Below are 22385 nucleotides of genomic sequence, written 5' to 3' on the forward strand. Positions count from 1 at the left end.
ACTGCACTGCAGCCTGGGTAAGAGAGCAAGACTCTGTCTCAGAAAAAAAAAAAAAAACAGACCTTGTCCCGTATGTGAAATGGAAGACGTAGAAAAATACTGTTTTCCATACACATTTCAGAGATTGCCAAAGTTACCTCATTTACTAAGTTTTAAATGATCACTCATACTCATATTATCACCAAGTTTTTATTACTTTAAGCATAGATAGTAGAATTTTCATATATAGTATTGGTGATTATTAGAAAGATTTGTAGCAAGCCAAAATCATTCTTCCATAAATTTAGGGATTAAAAGTAAGTGCTATATGTTAATCAGTATTTCATAATAATTATGAGAGTTTGGATCGTGAATGCAATCCAGTTTTCTCTCTTGTCTGTCACTAACTCCTAAAACATTTAGGCCGTGCACAGTGGTGCACTCCTGTAATTCCAGCACTTTGGGAGGCTGAGGCAGGAGGATCACTTGAGCCCAGGAGTTCAAGACCAGCCTGGGCAAAAAAAGTGAGACCCCCATTTCTACCAAAAAAAAAAAAAAAAAAAAATAGCTAGGCGTGGTGGCACCCACCTGTGTAGGTCAAGGCTACAGCGAGCCGTGTTCACACCACATCACTCCAGCCTGGATGATAGAGCAAGACCCTGTCTCAAAAAAACAAAAACAATTAGGCCAGGGCTCTGTGTTTCAGACAGCTTGACTTCTGTCATTGATCAGGATGAGGGCCAGGGGTTGATTGGTTCTTGGGAAGAAACATCTCCAGGTTCACAAGATCATGAGTAAAATTCACAAACTCACCAATATTATTGAACATCTTCATATTATCACCAAGTTTTGTCAAAACTGAAATTTAAAAAGATGTTCTCAGATTGTGTTCCTGATAAATAAAACACAGTGATCCCTGTGATACATCACAGGAGGGGCTATATAAGTGGCTATTCTTGGCCAGCTTTTGATCTAATCGTGGGCATATTAGGGGTAGAGGAGACTGATTTAATTATCAGTACCAGGTACAGTTGTTTAGCAGAGGTGATATTATATTTAATAATATAGGTGGATGACATTGAGTGTCTGAATTTGGACTATGTTTGCCTTTGAATTTCTTTTGTTCTTTTCTTTTTCCTTTCTTTTTTTTTTTTTTTTTTTTGAGACAGGTCTCGCTCTGTCACCCAGGCTGGAGTGCAGTGGCACAATATCAGCTCACTGCAACCTCCACCTCCTGGGTTCAAGCGATTCTCCTGTCTCAGCCTCTCAAGTACTTGGGACTACAGGCGTGCGCAACCATGCCCAGCTATTTTTTGTATTTTTAGTAAAGACCAGGTTTCACTATGTTGGCCAGGCTGGTCTCAAACTCCTGACCTTAAGTAATCCATTTGCCTTGGCCTCCCAAAGTGCTGGGATGACAGACGTGAGCCCCCATGCCCAGCCTTGCCTTTGAATTTCTATCTAAAAGTGGAATCTGAGAGATAATTAGGTTCAGTTGCATTGGTATGTTGACCCCAGAATCCCATGGGGCATGGTGAAATGTCCAAGACACATGTTAAGGAAGAGTTGAATAAAGGAGTGTAAGGAATTCCACTGGCTGGCCAGTCTCACTGGCTTACGCCTGTAATCCCAGCAATTTGGGAGGCCGAGGTGGGCAGATCACCTGAGGTCAGGAGTTCAAGACCCCAACCTGGCCAACGTGGCGAAACCCCATCTTCTACTAAAAATACAAAAAAAAAATTAGCCAGGCATAGTGGCTTATGCCTGTAATCCCAGCTACTCAGGAGGCTGAGGCAGGAGAATCACTTTAACCTGGGAGGCGGAGGTTGCAGTGAGCTGAGATTGTGCCACAGCACTCCAACCTGGGTAACAGAGAAACTCTAGCTCAAAACAAAAAAAAAAGGAAAAAATAATTTTACTGGCTGGACACAGTGGCCCACACCTGTAATCCCAGCACTTTGGAAGGCTGAGATGGGAGGATCACTTTAGCCCAGGAGTTCAAAACCAACCTGGGCAACTCAGCGAGACACCATCTCTATTTCTTAATTATATTTTTAAAAAAGAATTTCACTTATAGCATTAAGAAAATTTAAGGTCTGGGCACTATGTCTCATGCCTTTAATCCCAGCACTTTGGGAGGCTGAGGCATGAGGATTTCTTGAGCCCAGGACTTAAGAGACGAGCCTGGGCAACATAGCAATACCCCAGTCCTACAAAAAAAATTAAAAATCAGCTGGGTGTGGCGGGGCATGCCTGTAACCCCAGCTACTCGGAAGGCTGAGGCAGGAGGATCACTTAAGCCCTGGAGGATGAGGCTGCAGTGAGCTGTGATTGTGCTACCGCACTCCAGCCTGGGAGACAGAATGAAACCCTGTCTCAAAACAAAACAAACAAAAAAATAAAATTCTAAAAATTAGTAAAAGCCGGCTGGGCACAGTAGCTCACACCTATAATCCCAACACTTTGGGAGGCCGAGGCGGGTGAATCACGAGGTCAGGAGATTGAGACTATCCTGGCTAACACGGTGAAACCCCGTCAATACTAAAAATACAAAAAATTAGCCAGGTGTGGTGGCGGGCGCCTGTAGTCCCAGCTACTCAGGAGGCTGAGGCAGGAGAATGGCGTGAACCCGGGAGGCGGAGCTTGCAGTGGGCCGAGATCGTTCCACCGCATTCCAGCCTGGGCAACAGAGCAAGACTCTGTCTCCAAAAAAAAAAAAAATTCTAAAGGCTCTAAGTTATGTGTATATGTGTTTAAGGATATCTCTGTAAACATGAAGATCCAATGTTCTGAGATTATTTAGGTTGGAATAAAGGAGTACAGTATTTGCTGCTTTACTTTGTTATCCTAACTTTATTGTCTACACATATATCCATATTGTTATTTGAGTACTTTTAAAAATATATGTCCGAAAGCTTTTTTAAAATTGTACCCCCAAATTTTCTTTATTCTTTTTTTATTATATACATTTCTATAATTACTTATAGTTGTTAAAATTAGCTGTGAGATTTGGGGTCTGATTAATTTTGTTTAATTATGTGTGAAAATTTTCACAGCATAAAGAAGTTCTCATAGGAATGTGTGAATAACATATTCTTTTATTATCCTTTGGTTCTAGGAAAATCTTCCTGTTACAGAGGATAACTTTGTAAAACTTCAAGTTAAAGCTTGTGCTCTCAGCCAGATAAATACAAAGGTATTGGTTCTTTTATTATGGCGCAAAGTAAAATGAGAGTTTCTTAGTGTATTTAGTGTATAAATATAATGATAACTGACATCTCAGTGTGAAGAATTTATTATCATCTTGATTTTTATTAACTTTTTTATTTGAGACGGAGTTTCGCTCTTATCGCCCAGGCTGGAGTGTAGTGGTGCAATCTCAGCTCACTGCAACCTCTGCCTCCTGGGTTCAAGCAATTCTCCTGTCTCAGCCTTCTGAGTACCTAGGATTACAGGGGTACACCACCACACCCAGCTAATTTTTGTATGTTTTTTAGTAAAAATGGGTTTTGCCGTGTTGGCCAGGCTGGTCTCAAACTCCAGACCTCAGGTGATCCACCTGCCTTGGCCTCCCAAAGTGCTGGGATTCCAGGCGTGAGCCACTGCGCCCGGCCTACCATCTTTAGAAGAATAGAACAGCTAGGGGAGAAAATTTAGTGTGCTTTTGTGTATTTCTGTATAAGGGACATTATTAGTCTGATTGAAGTTACATATTTTATATGAAAATACAAATATTTTATAAGAAAATAGAAATATTTAATGTAAATATTTTATAATATTTTATAAACTTTACATTGCAGAAAACAGTTTATAATTAACAAAGTCTATTATTAAGGAAGAAATAAATAATAAAATAGAAACTAGAAACCTAATCAGTTTATTAGCTACCAATTAGATATTTAATTAATATCATTAGTTATGGTTCATCTTTCTCTTGTCATTTCTTTTTGCGTTGCTCTCTCATAAACATACATCTCTACCTCACACTGCCCTGCAGTAATCTTTCATTATTGACCATGAAATACATAGAACGTTTTCTTTTTTTTTTTTTTTTTTTTTTTTTTGAGACGGAGTCTCGCTCTGTCGCCTGGGCTGGAGTGCAGTGGCCGGATCTCAGCTCACTGCAAGCTCCGCCTCCCGGGTTTACGCCATTCTCCTGCCTCAGCCTCCCGACTAGCTGGGACTACAGGCGCCCGCCACCTCGCCCGGCTAGTTTTTTGTATTTTTTTAGTAGAGACGGGGTTTCACCGTGTTAGCCAGGATGGTCTCGATCTCCTGACCTCGTGATCCGCCCGCCTCGGCCTCCCAGAGTGCTGGGATTACAGGCTTGAGCCACCGCGCCCGGCCACATAGAACGTTTTCAGTGGTAAATAAACTGTGGTTAAATGTGCCATGATAAATTGAGCAGGTCCATTTACTCCGTTTTTTTGTTTGTTTTGTTTTTTAGGATTAATGCCATAGTTTACATGACCCATAACTTATTGGATTATAATGTGACTATAATTTTTAGGAATCTAAAAGTCTTCTTTGATAAAGTCACACTTAGGAAATTACAGACCGGGTATAGGCTTTCATTGGGCAACTCTGTAACATGAGCATGACTTGACAAATGCATTAGTGGGATCCCCTGAAGTCTTTTCGCAAGAGTACTAGTACTAGATCTTGTCTGCAGATTTCTGTCTTCAGATGTTTTTTTTAAAACTGAAAAATCCATTAAAATCCAAGCCTAGGAAATAATCTCCTTGTCTAACAGAAATAAATAGTAAATTATGGTAAAATCAGTTGAATGAAATATTGCACATCTGTTAAGCATAATGGTTATGAAAACTATGTGGGTAATGTAAGAAAATGCTTATGGTAAGTGAAGGAGCCAGGATGTAATTGCTAAAACCATGGTTTTAACTCCATACAAATGTGCATAAAAGAAATACTGTGGCCAGGCACAGTGGCTCACACCTGTAATCCCAGCACTTTGGGAGGCCGAGGCAGGCGGATCACAAAGTCGAGAGATCGAGACCATCCTGGCCAACATGGTGACACCCCGTCTCTACTAAAATTACAAAAATTAGCTGGGCATGGTGGCACGTGCCTGTAGTCCCAGGTGCTCGGGAGGCTGAGGCAGGAAAATTGCTTGAACCTGGGAGGCAGAGGTTGCAGTGAGCTGAAATCATACCACTGCACTCCAGCCTGGTGACAGAGCAGGACTCCATCTGGAAAAAAAAAAAGAAAAGAAATACTGTAAAACACCCAGTACTTCTGTAAGAATGTCATATGAACATCTTAAGAAAAGTATAGTGTTCCATATTGAATAAGAGACTTCTGACAATCAGGTATACATACAGGAGATCAGAAAATTGAAAAATAAATATAGAAGAGAATTATTTCAATTTCTTTTTACTTACTGTTCCTAAAATATTATGGTATCTACAGATACGTTCAGCCTCTCTAATGTTAAGTGCCAGGAGCTTAAACCACAGGCTTATCGTAGTACACCGTGTTACTTCAAAAGACAAGTACTTATAATTAATTTGGTCACAGTCTAATAAAATACCAATCTCTTAAAAATGTAGCCTTAACGAAAAGAAACTCCAGTCACCATGAATCTGAAATTATATGGGAGATTACCTGTTAATATTCATCACTACTTCTCACCCACTTCTAACCCAAGGCTTTTAACAAGTCAGGTGATTTTAAAGGGTATGGGAATGGAGAACCCTTTTTTCTCATTGGCCACACCCCCTTATTCAACAGTATTCTCTCCAGACTACCCTCCCTTCACCTGAATAAGATGACTGATAGTGTTTAGACAACCAAGAAATGTTTTGGCCATAATTTCCCTTCATACGTGGCAGAGTAAAGATGTTAAACAAAGGATGTTAATGGTAATTTGAATAAGAATATTCATTCCTAAGTCCTGCAGATCAACTAATGCCTCAGTAAATTCTTCGTTTCCTACCCTTTAGAGAAACCTATTTTGTGAAGTTATTTGCTTTGTCTTAATTCCAAAACTTGAACCATATTTGCTCTTTCTGTGATTTGACTTTTGCTCTTGCTTTCCTCACACATTAAAATAGAGTCCAGGATTTCTTCTGACGATAGTATGTTAACAGCCTTTGTCATGATTTAGCTTCTGGCAGAAATGAAGATGAAAAAGGATTTATTTCCTGTTGGGAGAGAAATTGCTGGAATTGTATTAGATGGTAAGTATACAGATGTGAGTATATGTATTTATTTTCTAAGGTAAAAGAAATTAAATGGTAGCTAATTGGTTTCCTGGTACATAAAATTATATACAGCCTTTGAAATTTGAATTTAATTATATGAAAATGTCCTTTTTTATTTTTATTTTTATTTTTTTGAGAGACAAGGTCTCTCTGTGTTGCCAAACCTGATCATAGCTTCAGCCTTAACTCCTGGGTTCAAGTGATCCTGCTGCCTCAGCTTCCTGAATAGCTGAGTCTACAGCAAGCTTGTCCAACCAGCATGCGGCCCAGGACAGCTTTGAAGTCAGCCCAACACAAATTCGTAAATTTTCTTAAAACATTATGTGATTTTTTGACCAGGCGCGGTGGCTCACGCCTGTAATCCCAAGCACTTTGGGAGGCCAAGGCGGGCGGATCACAGTCAGGAGATCAAGACTAGCCTGGCTAACACAGTGAAACCCCGTCTCTACTAAAAATACAAGGCCGGGCACGGTGGCTCAAGCCTGTAATCCCAGCACTTTGGGAGGCCGAGACGGGCGGATCACGAGGTCAGGAGATCGAGACCATGCTGGCTAACACGGTGAAACCCCGTCTCTACTAAAAAAAAAAAAAAAAAAAAAAAAAAATACAAAAAATTAGCTGGGCGTGGTGGCGGGCGCCTGTAGTCCCAGCTACTCAGGAATCTGAGGCAGAAGAATGGCATGAACCCAGGAGGTGGAGCTTGCAGTGAGCCGAGATCGCGCCACTGCACTCTAGCCTAGGCGACAAGTGGGAGACTCTGTCTCAAAAAAAAATTAATTAATTTTTTTTAATGTGATTTTTTTTTTAAATTCATCAGCTATCATTTAGTGTTAGTGTATTTTATGTGTTGCTCAAGACAATTCTTTCTCTTCCAATGTGGCCCAGGGAAGCCAAAAGATTGGACACCCCTGGTCTACAGGTATACAACATTATGCCTGGCTTTGTCTGGCTTTTTTTTTTTTTTTTTCTCTTTTCAGACAGAGTCTCACTCTATCACCCAGGCTGCAGTGCAGTGGCATGATGTCCACTCCACTGCAACCTCCACCTTCCAGATTCAAGTGATTCTGCCTCAACCTTCCAAGTAGCTGGGACTACAGGCACTCGTCACCATGCCTGGCAAATTTTTGTATTTGTTGGTAGAGATGGGTTTCACCATGTTGGCCAGGCTGGTCTCGAACTCCTGACCTCAAGTGATCTGCCCACATCGTCTCCCAAAGTGCTGGGATTACAGGCATGAGCCACTGTCCTTGGCCCTTTTTATTTTTAATTGAAAAGAAAAATAGGACTTAATTGGTATTTTATAATTGAAGAGCTTATTACAGTGTAGTAAATGTTTAGGGGTTATATATTTAAATCCATAAGTGATCATATATTGAATAGAATGACCAATATTGTCTTTTTATGTTGAAATAATGATCTTAACATACAGAACAGTAAGCCTTATATCAGGCTTTTGATATAATTTATTTCTAAATAGACCTATACTTAATATTCACTAACAGGTGGTTCATGATTAATGTGTTTGCTCTTACCTCGTATGCGAATGAATAAATGTGTTAAGGTATGTTAGACTATATTTGAGTTTTACCTGTGATTTTAACATATAATAGATTTGATACTCTATGTAATCTTCTGACAAAGCTAAATGATAATTGTGTTTCCTTTTTTCTCAGTCTGTAGAAAAATAAATATAATAACCAGATGATCATTCATTCTACATTTAGTGAGCAATTGCTAAGTGCTTAGGATATAAGTGAAATGAAGTCCTTGCCCTTAAACAGTTCACTCTCTAGGGGAGAGACAAATACATACGTGAGCAGATTATTATGTAAGCTCCGAAGAAAGCTGCTTAACCCGGCCAGAAGAAACAGGAAAGGCGTCTTGGAGTAAGATGTCCAAATAATAAGGGGCAGGCAGGTGGAGAATCACACCCAGCAGGGAGGATATTATGAGCAAAGACAAGCAAGTGAAAGTGGGATGTGTATAAGAATTACAAAGAGTTTGGTATTGCTAGAGCAAGATGAAGTCCTGGGCAGGCGTCAACAGCATGGTACTTGGTAGCAGAGAAACATTTTGTCAAGAAAATTCTCCTCCTGGGCTGGGTGTGGTGGTTCACACCTGTAATCCCAGCCTTTGGGAAGCAGAGGTGAGAGGATCACTTGAGCCCAGGAGTTTGAGCCAACAGAGTAAGACCCCGTCTCAAAAAAAGAAAAGAAAAAAGAAAAAAAAAATTCTCCTTCAAATATTGCAGAATAAAAGATATTGCACAAAATACTTTCATGATGATGTGAACACTAATTCCTGCCTTCCAAAAATAAAGCAGGAGGATAGGCAAGGGCCAAGACCTTTAGTTGAGACTTAGATATCAGATTGTACTTTAGGGAGATTATTAGAGTAGCCATTTGAAGGAAGGGTGGATGTGAGGCAAACAAGTCTATAGGCGAGGGGACTGGTTGGGTTGTAGACCAAGAGGCAAGAGACAGCAAAGTCCACAACCTCAACAGTGGTGGCAGAGGTGGAGAAGAGGGATGGATTCAAGACATATTGAGGAAATAAAGTCAGCAGAACCTAGTAATTCATTGGAACTGGGAAATTAAAAACAGATGAGAACCAGGAATGGCTTACAGAATTCTGGTTCAGGCTTGAATTGGAACCAACATTTGATAAAGGAAGAGATCCGTCCAACATCTTAGTGAGGCTGCAGTGTCTGCTGCTGCTCTCCGAGCTTCACAGTGCCGCCCAAGGACGACAAGAAGAAGAAGGATGCCGGAAAGTCGGCCAAGAAAGACAAAGACCCGGTGAACAAATCCGGGGGCAAGGCCAAAAAGAAGAAGTGGTCTAAAGGCAAAGTTCGGGACAAGCTCAATAACTTAGTCTTGTTTGACACAGCTACCTATGACAAACTCTCTAAGGAAGTTCCCAACTATAAACTTATAACCCCAGCTGTGGTCTCTGAGAGACTGAAGATTTGAGGCTCTATGGCCAGGGTAGTCCTTCAGGAGCTCCTTAGTAAAGGACTTATCAAACTGATTTCAAAGCACAGAGCTCAAGTAATTTACACCAGAAATACCAAGGGCAGAGATGCTCCAGCTGCTGGTGAAGATGCATGAATAGGTCCAACCAACTGTACATTTGGAAAAATAAAACTTTATTAAATAAAAAAAAAAAAGGAAGATGATCCAATTAGGAGGAATATTATGAGTTCAGATTTATACTTACTAAGTCAAGGTACTTAAGTGCCGTCTCACTGGCAATATCTAGTAAGCAATTAAATGAGTTTAAAGCTCAAGGGTGAGAGATCTATGCTGGAAAGTATATATTTGAGAAATGTCAGCATGTAGGTTGTATTTGAAATAATAGAGTTGATGAATTCTCCGAGAGAGAGTGGAAAAGGATGAGAGATGTAAACAAAGAACCCTTTGGAATGCACTGTTTGAGGGTCAGTTAAAAGAAGAGGAGTATCAAGGACAGCAAGAAAAAGAGAGTCAGAGTGACCTTAGGAGGACAGGGATCAGCAGTAGAAGGGAAAGAGAAAAGTACAGTGAATCAGAAGCCAAAAGGATTGGGGGATGATGGCACAGGAGGGAGCCAAAGAAGGAGCAAACTCCAAAAGGAGGGCTTGAAAGTAGAAATACCAGGCTTCAAATTACTTGCTAGTGGCAACAAATGCCTTCTGGGGCCATTTTGTTGACAGAGCCAGTCGAAGGGACCATTTCCAGATTCAGGTTTCCATCTTACTTCACTGCTTCACCTCAGTTCCTTTTCTGTTAAATAGAAGTAATAATACCTACCTTATTGATGTATTGTGAAGTTTAAATGTATAAATACACAACAATGCTGGGCACAAGGAGGCATTCAATAATATTTGGGTTTTTTTCCTCCCTTTTCCTCTTGTAACTCTTTGAATGAAACTACTCAAATGAATTGACTGATAGTCAAGGCTTTTTCTCTACATATGCAGAGAAAATGTAACTATATCATTTCCATAAAGTTGCAGAAAACTTCTTGGTATCAACCTGAATTTATTTCCCAAATCAAAATCATTTTAATGTCACTCTTCTTAAGGGAGGAGACCACCCCTCATGTTGTCTTATGCCCAATTTCTGCCTCCAAAGAAAGAAGAAGTAAAAACTAAAAGGCAGAAGTGAAATCCACAGGCAGACAGCCCAGTGCCACACCCTGGGCCTGGTTAAAGATCCACCCCTGACCTAACCGGTTATGTTATCTATAGATTCCAGACATTGTATGGAAATGCGTTGTGAAAATCCCTGTCCTCTTCTGTTCCATTCTGATTACCGGTGCATGCAGCCCCCAGTCCCATACCCCCTGCTTGCTCAATTGATCACGACCCTCTCACACGGACCCCTTTAGAGTTGTAAGCCCTTAAAAGGGACAGGACTTGCTCACTCGGGGAGCTTGGTTTTTAGAGACATGAGTCTTGCCAAAGCTCCCAGCCGATTAAAGCCCTTCCTTCTTTAACTTGGTGTCTGAGGGGTTTTGTCTGCGGCTTGTCCTGCTACATTCTCAGAATTCCCTGTTATATGAGATTCGGCAACAAAAGTAAAGATAGATTGGGCTAGCCACAGAAGGAGTAGAAAACAATATAATTATCATAGAAGCTATAGATTATTTTCCTTTACTCCTTCTTCCTTAAAGTCAGCTAAATAGAGGCCAGGCACAGTGGCTTACACCTGTAATCCCAGCACTTTGGGAGGCCAAGGCAGGTGGATCACTTGAGGTCAGGAGTTCAAGACCAGCCTGGCCAAGATGATGAAACCCTGTCTCTACTAAAAATACAAAATTAGCCAGGCATGATGGTGCATGCCAGTAGTCCCAGCTACTCGGGAGGCTGGGGCACAAGAATCACTTGAACCTGGGAGGCAGCGGTTGCAGTGAGCCGAGATCGCGCCACCGCATTCCAGCCTCAGTGACAAGAGCAGAACTCCGTCTCAAAAAAAAAAAAAAGGTCAGCTAAATAGGCAAAGAGAGACATACTTCTCCTGGTCTCAACAATCGCATAGTCCAAATATCTAGAGAATCCAGATTTGAAGTGTATATCCTGTAGTCCTTATAGACCATCAAAATGTTACTGAAATTTTTGGCCTTTTTTCTAAGTAAAATAAAATCAGTCTTTTTACAAATCCACAGACTTTAAAAATGTATTTTAATAGTTAAGAATTACGTTTAATAAATTTGTAATATTAACTATTAATTTTCTTCACTCTTTAGTTGGAAGCAAGGTATCATTCTTTCAACCAGATGATGAAGTAGTCGGTAAGTTATAGTTCATAGTCTTATTTCAAATCATCTATTTTACTGTCATCTCTGTTTTTTCTATATAACTATTAATGTTCACTGTGACCTTGCTTCATATAGAAATACTTTCCAGGCCAGGTGTGGTGGCTCACGTCTGTAATCCCAGCACTTTGGGAGGCCAAGGCGGGCGGATCACCTGAGGTCAGGAGTTCAAGACCAACCTGACCAACATGGAAAAACCCCGTCTCTACTGAAAATACAAAATTAGCCAGGCGTGGTGGCACATGTCTGTAATCCCAGCTACTCAGAAGACTGAGGCAGGAAAATTGCTTGAACCCGGGAGGCAGAGGTTGTGGTGAGCTGAGATCGCACCATTACACTCCAGCCTGGGCAACAAGAATGAAACTCCATCACAAAAAAAAAAAAAAGAAAGACTTTCCTGGTTTTTGAAATTTACTGTCCAATTTCTATTGATGATAAAAATTGGGACCTTGATTGCAATAGCAGAACATTTAAAACTTTTTAATATTTAGCTGTAGAACAATGTTACAGATAAAAAGATAGTCATAGTTTCTATAGTACTTGGTGTAGCCTAGATTTTCTGGCAGATGCTTAGTCTGTGGCCAGACTGAAGTCTTTAGGGAAAAGGAAAGTCACAAATCACGTTCTTGAAGGCTGCTGACTGACTGGGCCATATAGAAGCTCCATGCACCGTTTCAACTGAAATCATACAGAGCTTTTCTCTTACAAATCTTGTAAAACTAAAAATTGACTTGAAACATTTAATTTATTGTTTTTTTAAATCCATAGTATTTTTGAAATTTGGCAACCTGTATGCTAGACAGTCACACAAACATAGGCTATGACTTTTATAGTTGCAACCTGCATCCTAGACAGTAACACAAATATAGGGTATGACTTTTATAGTAGTCTTTGAAATTTCCATTTCTCTGTGGAAGACATAAAGTTAAAAAACATTTATATAACATGTATTATATAGGGCCATATATATTATGCAGTGGCTCACACCTGTAATCCTAGCACTTTGTGAGGCCAAGACAGGGAGATCACTGGAGCTCAGTAGTTCAAGACTAGCCTAGGCAACATTGCGAAAGCTCGACTCTACAAAAAAAATACAAAAATTAGCCAGGTGTGGTGGTGCACACCTGTAGTCCCAGCTACTCGGGAGGCTGAGACGGGAGATTGCCTGAGCCTGGAAGTTTGAGGATGCATTGAGCCATGATCACGCCACTGTACTCCAGCCTGGTGACAGAGAGAGACCTTGTCCAAAAAAAAAAAAAAAAAAAGAGAAAGAAAAGAAAGAAAAAATATTTAGCCTTATAGCATGCTTGAAATTCTTAAAGGATAGATTTGTAAGAAGGTTTTCATCAGTATTTTATGGTACTGCCTTTGACTCAGGCATTATCCTGGAGAATTGATTATTTCTTTCTTATCTTTTTATTCTGCTCAGGAAATCAGTGGCACTCTGTATTATTCAAGATTCTTTTTGTAAGAAACCAAAAATAAAATCAGACTACCTTAGAAGAAAAATGGGATTTTATTAGAAACATACTCTGGCCGGGTGTGGTGGCTCATGCCTGTGAACACTTTGAGAGGCTGAGGTGGATGAATTACAGGGTCAGGAGTTCAAGACCAGCCTGGCCAACATGGTGAAACTGCGTTTCTACTTATAATACAAAGATTAGCCGGGCATGGTGGTGCATGCCTGTAATCCCAGCTACTGGGGAGGCTGAGGCAGGAGAATTGCTTGAACCCAGGAGGCGGAGGTTGCAGTGAGCCAAGATCACGCCATTGCACTCCAGCCTAGGCGACAGAGCGAGACTGTGTCTCAAAAAAAAAAAAAAAGAAGAAAAATACTGAGGTATGTTACGGAACCAAACTATAGGAAGGTAGCCATGCATCAAGGATAATTTTGTTTGTTTATTAGTTTGAGACACAGTCTTGCTCTTATCCCACGCTGGAGTGCAGTGGTGTAATCATGGTTCATTGCAGCCTTGAACTCCTAGAGTCAAGCAGTCCTCCTGCCTCAGCCTCCTCAATAGCTAGAACCACAGGTGCACACCATGACACCCAACTAATTTTTAAATTTTTCTTAAGATGAGGTCTCACTATGTTGACCAGGCTGGCTTTGAACTCCTGGCCTCAAGTGATCCTCCTGCCTTGGCCTCCCAAAGTGTTGGGATTACAAGTGTGAACCACCTTGCCCAACCCATCAGGGACAATTTTTTTTTTTGAGGGATGGAGTCTCACACTGTCACCCGGGCTGGAATGCAGTGGCGCAATCTCTGTTCACTGCAACCTCCACCTCCCAGGTTCAAGCAATTCTCCTGCCTCAGCCTCCCGAGTAGCCAGGATTACAGGTACCCGCCACTATGCCCAGCTAATTTTTTATATTTTTAGTAGAGACAGGGTTTCTCCATGTTGGCCAGGCTGGTCTCAAACTCCTGACCTCATGATTCACCTGCCTCGGCCTCCCAAAGTGCTGGGATTACAGGTGTGAGCCACCACGCCCGGCCCATCAGGGAGAAATTTAGCAAGGAGTCCAGATACTCCCAAGACTCTGACTTCGTTCTATAACATCAGCCATCATCTTACTATCACTCAGAGGGGAAAGAAGAAAGAGATAGGAGGAGTGGCACAGAGCACTTCCCTATTTCTGAATTTTTTCTTATCCACACTAGTAATTACTGGAACCTTCCTCAAAATTCCACTGAATAAAATTTGTAATAATACTTACTGGCCTCTCATTAGGAATGAATTTTTGACTTATATCCCTTAAATATCTTATTTTGATTTTTAGGAATTTTGCCCCTGGACTCTGAAGACCCTGGACTTTGTGAAGTTGTTAGAGTACATGAGCATTACTTGGGTATGTAGCAATCCAGTACTTTGGAGCTCACATAAGTCTTACTTCATTGACATATGGTTTAATAACATTTTAATTTTTTTGAATCTACCATGAGTGTTGTACTTAATAAAGTATCATTAACCAGTCATGTATATAAAAAATGTTTGGCTGGTCATGTGAATACTTCTAGCTTATAATTAGTATTCATAAAATTCTTATTCAGACTAAACAATATATAGACCTTTAAGTTTTACTAACACTGCTCATGGTAAGATCTTTGAAAAGTGGTTTCTCTCTTGGCTGTTAAATTATATCCCTAATCAGAATTTTAAATTTTTTTTTACTCTTGGTTATTGATTGAAACAAAAAATGTACAAAATTTAGACAGTAGATGTAGAGTTTGAGACAGGAAAGAATTGAGAACACTCATCTCAGGCTGGGTATGGTGGCTCACACCTGTAATCCCAGCACTTTGGGAGGCCAAGGTGGGCAGATCACCTGAGGCCAGGAGTTTGAGACCAGCCAGGCCAATATAGCAAAACCCTGTCTCTACTGAAAAGACAAAAAAATTAGCTGGGCCTGGTGGCACACGCCTATAATTCCAGCTACTCAGGAGGCTGAGGCATGAGAATCGCTTGAACTCTGGAGGTGGAGGCCAAGATTGCACCATTGCACTACAGCCTGGGTGACAGAGCGAGACTGTGTCTCAAAAAAGAGAAAAAAAATAACACTCATCTTTGGTTTCTATTGCAAATATCTTTTGACTAGTATTGAGTTTAACTGAAATGTTCATTTTTAATTTTTCTTATGGTTATTTACTTTTTGGATATTTAAAGTATACACACACACACACACACACACATATACACTTAATGAAACCATATTAAACAGTTGCTTCATCTCCTAAGTAATCGGGAAAGCAATTAAAACCACTTCGAGATAACATTATGCATCCACTAGACTGACAAAAGTTAAAAAGTCTGACCATCAGCCACGCGCAGTGGCTCACTCCTGTAATCCCAGTACTTTGGGAGGCCGAGGCGAGCAGATCATTTGAGGTCAGGAGTTTGAGACCATCCTAGCCAACATGGTGAAACCCCATCCCTACTAAAAATACAAAAAATCTTAGCTGGGCTATTGACGCATGCCTGTAATCCCAGCTACTCGGGAGGCTGAGACAGGAGAATCACTTGAACCCGGGAGGTGGAGGTTACAGGGAGCCGAGATGGTACCACTGCACTCAGCCTGGGTGACAGAGACTCCATCTCAAAAAAAAAAAAAACTGACCATCCAAAGGGTGGGAAGGATGTGGAATGATGGAACCTTTCATGCACTGGAATGTAAGTTGGTACAAATATGTTAGAAAATAATTTAACATTATCTAATTAAGGTAATGATGTATATACATCAGATCTGGTAATTCCACTCATAGTTACGTAGCCTATGGAAATTTGATGTGCACTAGGAGACACACTGTATAAGAGTTCATAGCAGCATTATTTGTAATAGTGAAAGAAACTGGAAACAGCCTAAATGTCCATCACCAAGCAAATGGATAGTTGAAGATATTCATAGAATGAATTTCTACATAGCCGTGAAAATGAGTAAGAGCTAAACATATCAAAGTGAATGATTCTCACAAACAATATTGAGTGAAAAAAGCAAGTTGCAGAAGAATACAAACAGTCCCCATACCATTTATTTATATACAGTTCAAAAATGTACAAAATTAAGCATATGTTATTTAAGGATGTAGAGAAAAGGTAGAGGATGGAAAGTTAGGTGGAAGTTACCTGTGTGAGCAGGGGAGGAAGGTGTGGTCAGTGGACACACCAGGACTGCAGTGGTACAGCCAGCATATATTTCTTATGCTGGGATTCATTATGTTCTTCATACCATATCCATAGGTGCAAATACATTCTTTTATGTTCTTGAACTATTGAATTAAACCTTTTCCTAGGTTCTTTTCTTAAATAATGTAATATCTAATCAGACCTTTTGGGGACAGAGGCCAATTTGGATTTGGGTCTTCCAAAAGATACATGCACACGTATGTTTATTGTGGCACTATTCATAATAGCAAAGACTTGGAATCAGCCCAAATGTCCATCAGTGACAGACTGGATTAAGAAAATGTGGCACATATACACCATGGAATACTATGCAGCCATAAAAAAGGATGAGTTCTTGTCCTTTGTAGGTACATGGATGCAGCTGGAAGCCATCATTCTCAGCAAACTATCGCAAGAACAGAAAACCAAATACCACATGTTCTCACTCATAGGTAGGAATTGAACAATGAGATCACTTGGACACAGGAAGGGGAACATCACACACCGGGTCCTATTGTGGGGGTAGGGGGATAGCATTAGGAGATATACCTCATGTAAATGACGAGTTAATGGGTGCAGCACACCAACATGGCACATGTATACATATGTAACAAACCTGCATGTTGTGCACATGTACCCTAGAACTTAAAGTATAATAAAAAAGAAAAATAGTAATCTTACTCAGTTGGGTCCATACAGTAACTCAAGCTAGGCTAACAAATCTTTGACATTTCATTGCTAAAATTATACATTTAAAGTAATTTTTGTTTAAATTAATGTCATTCATTATATCTAAAATTTCCAATAATACTGTATTATTTTATTAAAAATTAATTTCCAAAAGACACTTTTTCAGAGATCTGAGGCCTGTACTTATTGGAATGTACATTAAACCTAGATAAGGAGCCAAGTATGTGTCTTCCTTTGAAGGATAAAGATCTCTTTCAAATACCATGCAGTGAAAGTCTCTAATCCATAGCTATTTTGAAATTGTGCAGTTTGAAAATTGAGGATTGCCACTGGCTCCTTTACAGGAAACTATCTTGTTTTTGGCCCCAGAGTTTCCTTGGATGGTTGGCCTTATTGCCCTGTTCTTTTGAGAACGTCGTGAATATGGAGTCTTTTCATTAAGTAACCAAAACTAAATTGCTATAGAAGATAAATTATTAAAATCAACAACAATTGGCTGGGCGCGGTGGCTCATGCCTGTAATCCCAGCACTTTGGGAGGCTGAGGTGGGTGGATCACCTGAGGTCAGGAGTTCGAGACCAGCCTGGCCAACACGGTGAAACCCCGTCTCTAAAGAATATAAAAACTAGCCGGGCGTGGTGGTAGGTGCCTGTAATCCCAGCTACTCGGGAGGCTGAGGCAGGAGAATTGCTTGAACTCAGGAAATGGAGGATGCAGTGAGCCAACACAGTGCCACTGCACTCCAGCCTCGGCGACAGAGTGAGACTCCGTCTCAAAAAAAAAGAAAAAAAAAACCAACAACAACCAAACAAGGCCCATTCCTTTAGGCACTGATGAACACTGGAAAGTTATGACATGGACCAGAAGGAGAAAAGCAAATTAGAGCATCCATTTTCTAGCTATGAAGTTTAAGCTAAGACAGGCAAACCACACAAATGACCTTTTTCTTCTAACTTATTTATAAATTAGGAGGATGGATTAAAGTCCAGAAATCCACTAAAGTATATAGAGAAAACAATTGCAGATATTCCTTGAGGAAGAAAACACAACAAAATGTTTCTTTAAAAGAAGTACGACAGGCACGGTGGCTCATACCTGTAATCCCAGCACTTTTGGAGGCCAAGGCGGGTGGAACCCCTGAGGTCAGGAGTTTGAGACCAGCCTGGCCAACATGACAAAACCCCGTCTCTACTAAAAATATAAAAAATTAGCCGGGTGTGGTGGCGTGCACCTGTAATCCGAGCTACTCGAAAGGATGAGGCATGAGACTGGCTTGAACCCAGGAGACAGAGGTGAGCCAAAATTGCGCCACTGTACTCCAGCCTGGGTGACAGAGTGAGACTCTGTCTCAAAAAAATAAAATAAGATAAAATAAGTACTTTAAGGCTGGGTGTGGTGGCTTACGCCTGTAATCCCAACATTTTGGGAGGTTGAGGTAGGAGGATTGCTTGAGCCCGGGGGTTCAAGACCAGCCTTGGCAACTTGCTTGTCTCGACCAGCAAATAAAATTTTGAAAAAAAAGAAAGAAAGAAATACTTTAAGAATGGGCAACATAGCAAGATCATCTCAACAAAAAGTTTGTTTTTTAAAAAAAGAAAAAAACTAGGCCAAGCACAGTAGCTCACACCTATAATCCCAGCACTTTGGGAGGCCAAGGCAGAGCCAATCGCTTGAGCTCGGGAGTCCGAGACTAGCCTGGACAACATGGTAAAACCCTGTCTCTATAAGAAATCCAAAAAAAAAAACTAGATGTGGTGGTATGTGCCTATAGCCCCAGCTGCTTGGGAGGCTGAGAAGGAAGAATTGCTTGAACCTAGGAGGTTGAGGCTACCGTTAGCTGTATTTGCGCCACTGCACTCCAGCCTGTCTCAGAAAAAAAGTAGTACTTTAAGAAGGACCTCTTACACAGCAAAGGAAACAGCAGTGTGCAGAGACAGCCTACAGACTGGGAGAAAATGTTGATAAGCTGTACATCTGATAAGCGGTTAATATAGTGATATATAAGGAGCTCAGACAATAGCAAGAAGAAAAAAACAAGTAGAAAAGGGTCAAAGGACCTGAATAGACGTTTCTCAAAAGAAGACGTGAAAAAATACTCGACATCAGTAATCATTAGGGAAATGCAAATTAAAATCACAAAGAAATACCATCTCATACCTGTCAGAATAGCTGCTATCAAAAAGACAAAAGGTAAGTATTGGCAAAAATGTAGAGAAAAGGAAAACTTTGTACGCTGTTGGTGGGAATGTAAATTAGTACAGTCATTATGGAAAGTGTATGAATGTTCCTCAAAAATCAAAACATAGAATTACCATATGATTCAGCAATCCTCCTTCTGGATATTTGCCCCAGAAACTTTGAAATCAGATGTCTGCACTGCCATGTTCATTGCAGCAATATTCACAACAGCCAAGTTATGGACTCAACCTAAGTGTCCATCAACAGATGAATGAATAATGTGGGATAGATATATACAATGGAATACCGTTGAGCCTTTAAAAAGCAGGAAATTGTGTCATTTGTGACAACATGGATGGAAATGGAGAGCAGAGCACTATGCTGAGTGAAATAAGCCAGGCACAGAAAGACAGATACAGCATGTTCTCACTTCTGTGTGGAATCTAAAACAATCTCATAGAGGCAGAGAGTAGAATGGTGGCTACAGAGGCTGCGGGCTGGGGAGAATGGAGTGTTGGTGGACAAAGCGTATAAAATCTCAGCTAAACAGGAGGGATATGTATGTATGTATGTATGTATGTATGTATGTATGTATTTATTTATTTATTTTTGAGACAGAATTCTGCTCTTATTGCCCAGGCTGGAGTGCAGTGGCGCCATCTTGGCTCACTACAACCTCCGCCTCCCAGGTTCAACCATTTCTCCTGCCGCAGCCTCCTGAGTAGCTGGGACTACAGGCGCCCGTCACCACGCCCAGCTAATTTTTTGTATTTTTAGTAAAGCCGGGGTTTCTCCATGTTGGCCAGGCCAGACTCAAACTCCTGACCTCAGGTGATCCACCCACCTCGGCCTCCCAAACTGCTGGGATTACAGGCGTGAGCCACCGCGCCTGGCCAAGGGGTATGTTTTTATTTTCAGTTCTTTGCACAGCATGGTGAGTATAGTTAATAATAGAGTATTGTACATTTCAAAATTGCTGAGAGTAAATTTCAAATGTCTTCATCATAAAATATGTTAAATATTTGAGATGATGGCTATGTTAACTTGCTTGATTTAATTATTCCACATTGTATTCATAAATCATAGCATCACTTTGTGCCCCATAAATTTATACAATTATAATTTGTCAATTTACAATGTAAAAAAAAAAAATGATGACTAACAGTGTGACCTTTAGGCTAGATCCTAGACACGCTGACTGCGTCTATAAATGAGGACACTCAGCTAAATAACCTCTAATCTCTGTTGTAGCTCCAACCTTTTATAAAAGGGAATAATTTCAGTTTCCCAGCAAGTTTGTAGGGGGAAATTTTCAGTTCACTACAACTCTATTTTAGTTTCTATTACTTGCGTGGTGATTTTTCTGTATATAATTTGTTTTTGTTTTTTTTTTAATTTGTCTTTGGTGTTTTGTTTTTTGTTTATTTGTTTATTTTTGAGACAGGGTCTCCCTCTGTAGCCCAGGCTGCAGTGCAGTGGAATGATCACAGTTTGCTGCAGCCTCATACTCCTGGGCTCAAGCAATCCTCCCACCTCAGCCTCCCAAGTAGCTAGGACAATAGGCATGCACCACCATGCCTGGCTAACTTTTTTTTTGCAGAAACTGGTCGCGCCATGTTGCCCAGGCTGGTCTCTAACTCCTGAGCTCAGGTGATCTTCCCGCCTTGGCCTCCCAAAGTGCTGGCATTACAGGTATGAGCCACTGTGCCTGGCCTTCATGATTGTTTAATGAGTGCTCAGTGCTCAGTCACTTTCAACTCAAGTAAGTCTGTTCTTTACCAAACCAAAGAGCTATGTTTCAAACATTCCCCCAAAACGTGATGTTAGTCCTGTTTCTCAAACATGATAATAGAGCTAAAGAGTAGAGTAATTCTTCCAGCTCTTTTGTACTTTTCAGTTCTTCAGCAATTCTGTCAAACCTAAAACTAATTTTATTTTTCATTCAAAATTTTGCACATATTTTCAGCATTGTTGTTTTTATTCCTTTGGACCTAAACTAGAAAGAAATCAAATTATAATTCTTGGATGCTGAAATATGGCTCTCATTTATTTGTTTAATTTTTTTTTTTTTGGTTTTTGGTTTTTGGTTTTTTGAGACAGAGTTGCATTCTTGTTGCCCAGGCTGGAGTGCAATGGCGTGATCTCGGCTTACTGCAACCTCTGCCTCCCGGGTTCAAGCGATTCTCCTGCCTTAGCCTCCCAAGTAGCTGGGATTATAGGCATGCGCCACCATGCCTGGCTAATTTGTTTATTGTTAGTAGACACGGGGTTGCTCCATGTTGGTCAGGCTTGTCTCGAACTCCCAACCTCAGGTGCTGTGCCCCCCTTGGCCTCCCAAAGTGCTGGGAGTACAGGTGTGAGCCACTGCACCTGGCCTTATTTGTTTAGTTTTTATAACATAATAAACACCTGTGGACCCCCAACACAAAAGCAAGTGTGTTGATATTAACCCACATCTAACCATGCAATTTTAGAACTGTTGAAATTTTAAATATAATTTTATTGCAGGTAGTAATTTTTTTTTTTTCCGAGACAAAGTCTTGCCCTGTCACCTAGTCTGGAGTGCAATGACACAATCTCGGCTCACTGCAACCTCCACCTTCAGGGTTCAAGCGATTCTCCTGCCTCAGCCTCCCAAGTAGCTGGAATTACAGGCGCCTGCCACCACGCCTGGCTAATTTTTGTATTTTTAGTAGAGACGGGGTTTCACCATGTTGGCCAGGCTGGTCTCAAACTCCTAACCTCAGGTGATCCGCCAGCCTTGGCCTCCCAAAGTGCTGGGATTAGAGGTGTGAGCCACCGCGCCTGTCCGCAGTTAGCATTTCTTTAAGGACAACATGATTGAGTTTTTAATAAAAATATGATAGTTCCAATCCTTTTGATAGAAGATGTTCCCAGTAAGTAAATTATATGTTGACTGAGCATGCACTGTTGAAATAGATGTGCTTTAAAGTCATATATTCACCTTATGAGCTATGTGGCATTAGACAAATTAATCAATTACCCTGAACCCTATTTCATAATCTGTAAAATTGGGAGAATAGCTGTCTTAAAGAGTTACCTAAGGAATAAAGTACTGTGTGTGCTATCACCTGGTGCTTAATATGTTTTTACTGTTTTAATTCTAGGCTCTTGTCTGAGCATTTCAACATGCATGTTTGAATGCTCCACTTCCCCCACTAGATGGCACTAGTTGCTAAATGCAGTGCTAACTACTCTGCCTAGTCCACGGGAATCATTGATATTAGAGGAAACATTTGAAAGAGCTGGTAAAGACTGTGAAAGTGTTATAAAGTTGATCTTAGGTAAAACAAGAAAGAATTTCTTGGCCAGGCGCGATGGCTCACACCTGTAATC

General features: G+C 40.6%; 1 protein-coding gene across 2 annotated transcripts in view; it reads left to right on the top strand.

Moving 5' to 3' along the window:
• The window catches only part of CRYZL1 (crystallin zeta like 1), a 51457-nt gene that overhangs the window by 13421 nt on the left and 15651 nt on the right, over nucleotides 1–22385 (top strand). For both annotated transcript variants that reach the window (XM_050784648.1, XM_050784649.1), the window contains exons 3-6: nucleotides 3098–3175; nucleotides 6107–6179; nucleotides 11433–11477; nucleotides 14281–14349. In XM_050784648.1, coding sequence (XP_050640605.1) covers nucleotides 3098–3175; nucleotides 6107–6179; nucleotides 11433–11477; nucleotides 14281–14349 — 265 coding nt within the window. The remainder of the gene's footprint in view (nucleotides 1–3097; nucleotides 3176–6106; nucleotides 6180–11432; nucleotides 11478–14280; nucleotides 14350–22385) is intronic.

Source organism: Macaca thibetana, chromosome 3 (genome assembly GCF_024542745.1).
Source record: "Macaca thibetana thibetana isolate TM-01 chromosome 3, ASM2454274v1, whole genome shotgun sequence".
NCBI lineage: Eukaryota > Metazoa > Chordata > Mammalia > Primates > Cercopithecidae > Macaca > Macaca thibetana.